At 40.3% G+C, this 4,932-nt stretch overlaps 1 protein-coding gene across 1 annotated transcript in view; it reads right to left on the bottom strand.

Annotated features, from left to right (window-relative positions):
- LOC101860442 (ABC transporter G family member 20-like) overlaps positions 1-4,932 on the bottom strand; it is a 35,430-nt gene that overhangs the window by 7,741 nt on the left and 22,757 nt on the right. The window contains exons 13-14 of the mRNA XM_013087390.1: positions 1,950-2,038; positions 79-186 (exon numbers count right to left, since the gene is read on the bottom strand). Coding sequence (XP_012942844.1) covers positions 79-186; positions 1,950-2,038 — 197 coding nt within the window. The remainder of the gene's footprint in view (positions 1-78; positions 187-1,949; positions 2,039-4,932) is intronic.

Raw genomic sequence — 4,932 nt, 5'->3', positions numbered from 1 at the left:
TGATGATGATGATGATGATGATGATGATGATGATGATGATGATGATGATGATGGTGATGATGATGATGATGATTCAGCCCACCTGGAATCCCAGAAGAGCAATGCCCAACATGAGCAAGATCTGTCCTAACATGACAGTGAGCTGGGTCAGCACGTGTGACATCATGATCTCCAAGGCGGACACACCTAGAGAGAAGTGATGGGTGAAGTTTTGAGGTTTTGAGTTTGTGTGTTTGCTTTTGTTTTTTGTTTGTTTGTTTGTTTGTTTGTTTGTTTGCTTGCTTGTTTGTTTGTTTGTTGTTGTTGTTGTTGTTGTTGTTGTTGTTGTTGTTGTTGTTGTTGTTGTTGTTGTTGTTGTTGTGTGGTTGCTGTAGATCTCAAGGGCAGACACACCTGGGTGAGGTGATGGGTGGGGTTTTGAGGTGTTGTTTTTGTTTTTGTTTTTATTTTTCATTTTGTTTTTCTTTCGTTGATTTTGTTGTTGTTGTTGTTGTTGTTGCTGTTGTTGTTGTTGTTGTTGTTGCTGTAGCTGTTGTTGTTGCTGCTGTTGTTGTTGTGGTTGTTGTTGTTGTTGTTGTTGTTGTTGTTGTTGATCTCAAGGGTGGACACGCCTAGGACTGATGGGTGGGCGTTTGGATTTTTGTTTTTGTTTTTGTTTCCGTTGTTGCTGCTGGTTTTCTTGTTGTTAGGAGTGGTGGTGTTGTTGCTGTTGTTGTTTTTGTTGTCAGGAGTGGTGGTGTTGTTGCAGTTGTTGTTTTTGTTGTTAGGAGTGGTGGTGTTGTTGCTGTTGTTGTTTTTGTTGTTAGGAGTGGTGGTGTTGTTGCTGATGTTGTTTTTGTTGTTAGGAGTGGTGGTGTTGTTGCTGTTGTTGTTTTTGTTGTTGTTGTTGATCTGAAGTGCCAACACGCTTGGAAAACAGGATGGGTAAGGTTTGAGTTTTTGTTTTTGTTTTTTATGTTGTTATTGTTGTTGCTGATGTTTATTGCTGTGGTTTGGTGTTTTTGTTGTTGATTTTGCTGCTGTAAGTGTTTATGTTGCTGATGGTGTTGGTGTTGTTGTTTTTACTGTCGTTGTTAGGGGTGCTGTTGATCTGAAGTGTCGACACACCTGGAAAAGTGCTTGGGTAGGTTTTGAGATTTTATTTTTGTTTTCGTTTTTGTTTTTATCTTTTGATATTGCTGCTGTTTTTCTTCTTGATGTTGTTCCTGTTGTTGTTGTTGTTGTTGTTGTTGTTGTTGTTGTTGTTACTGTTGTTGTAGTTGCTGATTTTCTTGTTGTTGTTGTTGCTAGCGGTGTTGATGTTGCTGTTGTTTTTGCTGTTGTTTTTGCTGTTGTTGTTGCTATTGTCGTTGTTGTTGTTGTTGCTGTTGTTGTTGTTATTGATGATGATGATGTTACTGCTGTTACTGCTGTTGCTGCTGGTGTTGAATACTGTTATATCTGCTGTTCTAATCGTTGTTACTTATATGACCTAACTGTGGTGCAAGTGACGCAAAACTCTCCCTAAAAACTAAAGCTAACCTGCGGGGCATCGTGGTGAAATCAGACGCTTGTCAAAATAGTGCAATCGAAGAAACTGGCATGGTCGATCTGTTTGGCAATCTTTATTAAAATTTTATTTTTTGACTCGGTACCTTTAAGGTCAATTAACAATACATTTCTGTGTGCAGTTTCTAAGGACTCTCAAGCTTTCAGAAGTTGCTAAACTTTGTCTGTCATTTTCTTGCTATACCGTTAACTTTACTTCTGAAACCAGGCGACCCGCCACCTCCTTCAATCGCAAATATCTCGACTTCTATTTATGATATTTGAGTATTATTTTCACCGAAAGCAAGACAAATGAACAATTTCTAAAATAATACCAGTAAATCCACATTTGCAAAAATTGATGAACGTCTGATTCCGTGGCGTCGTAACACGGTACAAGTATAAAGCATAGCTCCACTCACCTGCAACATACATTCTCTCAAGAAGCCCTTCCTTTCTCTCAAGTACAAACGACAGTGTTGTTAGGCCTGTCGCAAGGAAAAAGGTGGCGCTGGGAACAAAAGAAAGTGAATGTGTACTATATCTACGTAAGTTAATAATGATATGAATTTATATAATATTAGGTGTATATTAAAATAAATTACCTCCCAAAATCCAACCCTTCGTCCTCGTCGGGGGAGGTGGAAACAGGACAAAGTAGAGGATATCTGGGTCTGGGTGAAGTACGGTGTGACTTTATGTCACTGAGGCGTTACGCTAGCCGTGAAGGCCGACCCGAGTCACCCTGAAACGTTGGTGGCTAAAGGGGCTCTGGTGAAACCGTGACTGGCCTAGCCAGCCGCCGGCGGATAACTACTACTACGAAACAATCAAAGGAGAATACACGGACAGATTCAAACGGAAAACGACCTGGAAAAGTAAACGGACAGCGAGCTAGAACAACGATTAAAATAGGCACCTGGAATGTCAGCGGACTTGGAGACAAAGAATCAGAAATAGTGAATTTCATGGAAAGAAAGAAAATAGCATTCATGGGCTTGTCAGACATAAGGAAGAGAGGCAACCACAGCAAGCTGACCCATAAAGGCTAACTACTGATCTGGAGCGGAACATCTGAAAATGAGAGAGCCAAACATGGTGTAGCTTTCTTCATACACCCAGCCAAAATGGATACAATCTATGAAATCAATCAGATCTCAGAGAGAATAGTGAGCGTAAAACTCATAGAGGATGGCAAAACAACAACGTACATCCAAACATACGCTCCCTGCAACGACAGCTATACAGAGGAAGATAGACAATCATATTTTCAAGACCTGAGTCACCATATTAACACTATCAAGAACAAAGAAAACATATTTATCTTAGGAGATTTAAATGGCAGAGTTGGACCAAGAAGAACCCCCTGGGAAGAGTACTTGGGACCCCACAGCGATAAAAATACAGGCTGCAACAGCAATGGAGAAATGATACTAAACCTTTGATTAAACGACATAATGATTGCGAACACATTTTTCAAACATAGACAAAGCCAAATCAAGACCAGGTACAAATGGAGTGATCTGAGCCATGCATCACAAATTGATTTCATCCTGATGCGCAGAAAAAACAAAAACGTACAGCCAAAGATTCGAGAGCGGTTCCAAATTAAATCTTCGACACGGACCACAGACCTGTGATACTTACTCTCACAGCCAACAATGTAAAGCAAACAAAGAAGAACATTGGAAAAACAACGATTAACCTAAGAAAGTTGGAAGAACCAGACATAAAGAAAGCAGTCGAGAATGACATTACCAAAGAGTACAATAAACTGTCACCTGAGATCAAAGACCAAGAAGACAAATGGCAAATATTTTTAAAATCCGAGTCAGAAATACTGAAAAAAACAGCTGTGGCACCAAACGAATAGGTGGAGACAAAGGCACAACAACAAGCTGGTGGAATGATGAAACCAAAGAAGAAATTAGAATGAAAAAGAAGAAATTCAAGAAATGGCAGAAGTCAAAGACCGAAGAACACTATATAGAATACAGGAAAGCGAGAAGAGAGACCAAACGAATCATCAAAACTGCTAAAGAAAAAGCATGGAAAATATATTGCGAGAAACTGACCAGAATCTGCAAGGAAAACCCAAGAGAATTTTATAAAAGGGGGAAGACCGACATGCATTATATACGACAAAGAGGGAAATGCCATTCTTGGCAATCATGCCGTTATGAAATGATGGGAACATTACTTCCAAGAATTACTCAACCCAGACGCTTGCAACGGACAAGAAGAAGAGTTCCAACCATCATATGGAGATCAAACAGAACCACCAATACTTCCAAGTGAAATTGAAAAGGCACCCAAGACCAGCCCCAAGAACAAAGCCCCAGGACCAGATGAAATCTCAGCGGAAGCCATAAGAGCTCAAGGAAACACCGGTATACTTTGGCTGAGGCGAATTTTCAACAGAGCCTGGGAGCAAAGAAAATGCCCAGAAGACTGGCAGAAAGCCATAGTGGTACCATTATGGAAAAAAGGCAACAAATGCGACTGCACAACCTACAGAGGTATCTTCTTGTTAAGCCATTCAGGAAAAATATACACCAAGATACTAGAGCAGCTCATAAGACCTATTGTAGAGAGAAATCTGAGCAAAGCTCAGTTTTGATTCCGAAAGGGAAGAGGATGCACGGATGCTGTATTTGCATTACGACAGATATGCGAGAAAACAATCGAAAACAACAAAGAATCCAACATCATGTCCATAGACCAGGAGAAGGCTTTTGACAGAGTAAACCATGCAAAACTGTGGCAGTAAGACACTCGAAAAGTATGGCGTCAGAGGACACATGTTAGATAATGTCAGAGCTTTATATATCAACAGCAGAAGCTCAGTAAGAGCGAAGGAAGGCAATACAGACTGGTTCAAAGTAAGATCTGGAGTTCGACAGGAATTCGTTCTATCTCTCCTCCTGTTTATTATATATATGGACACAGTAATGCAAAACGCAAACCAAAGCCCTGAAAACCTAAAGGAATTTCTGTTCGCAGACGACCAATGTCTTATTCATCATGTCCAACAAAACCTCCAAAATCACACTGCCGAACCCAACAACAGCTGTGAGAAATTCAACAGGAAAATAAGCACATCAAAAACAGAAGTTATGAAAGTGAGCCGAAACCATAGTCCCCTGAACATCCATGTCGGTAGTAAACATCTGAAACAGGTGAAGGAGTTTAAATATCTTGGCAGCACTTTTTCTGAAAACAGGTCCATAGACAAGACAGAGAAATACGAAAAATGCAAACTCAAAAAGCCAACGCTGTCACCTACCAGCTGACACCCCACATATCTCATCCAAACATCTCCATGGACACAAAGAGACAGCTTATCACCTCAATATTCATACCAACATTATGTTATCAGTGCCAGACCTGGACTTTAGGCAAAAC

The sequence above is a fragment of the Aplysia californica genome, unplaced genomic scaffold, assembly GCF_000002075.1.
Source record: "Aplysia californica isolate F4 #8 unplaced genomic scaffold, AplCal3.0 scaffold00583, whole genome shotgun sequence".
Classification (NCBI taxonomy): Eukaryota; Metazoa; Mollusca; class Gastropoda; order Aplysiida; family Aplysiidae; genus Aplysia; species Aplysia californica.
The sequence above is the reverse complement of the archived record's forward strand: the minus strand, read 5'-3'. Positions and strand labels throughout refer to the sequence as shown.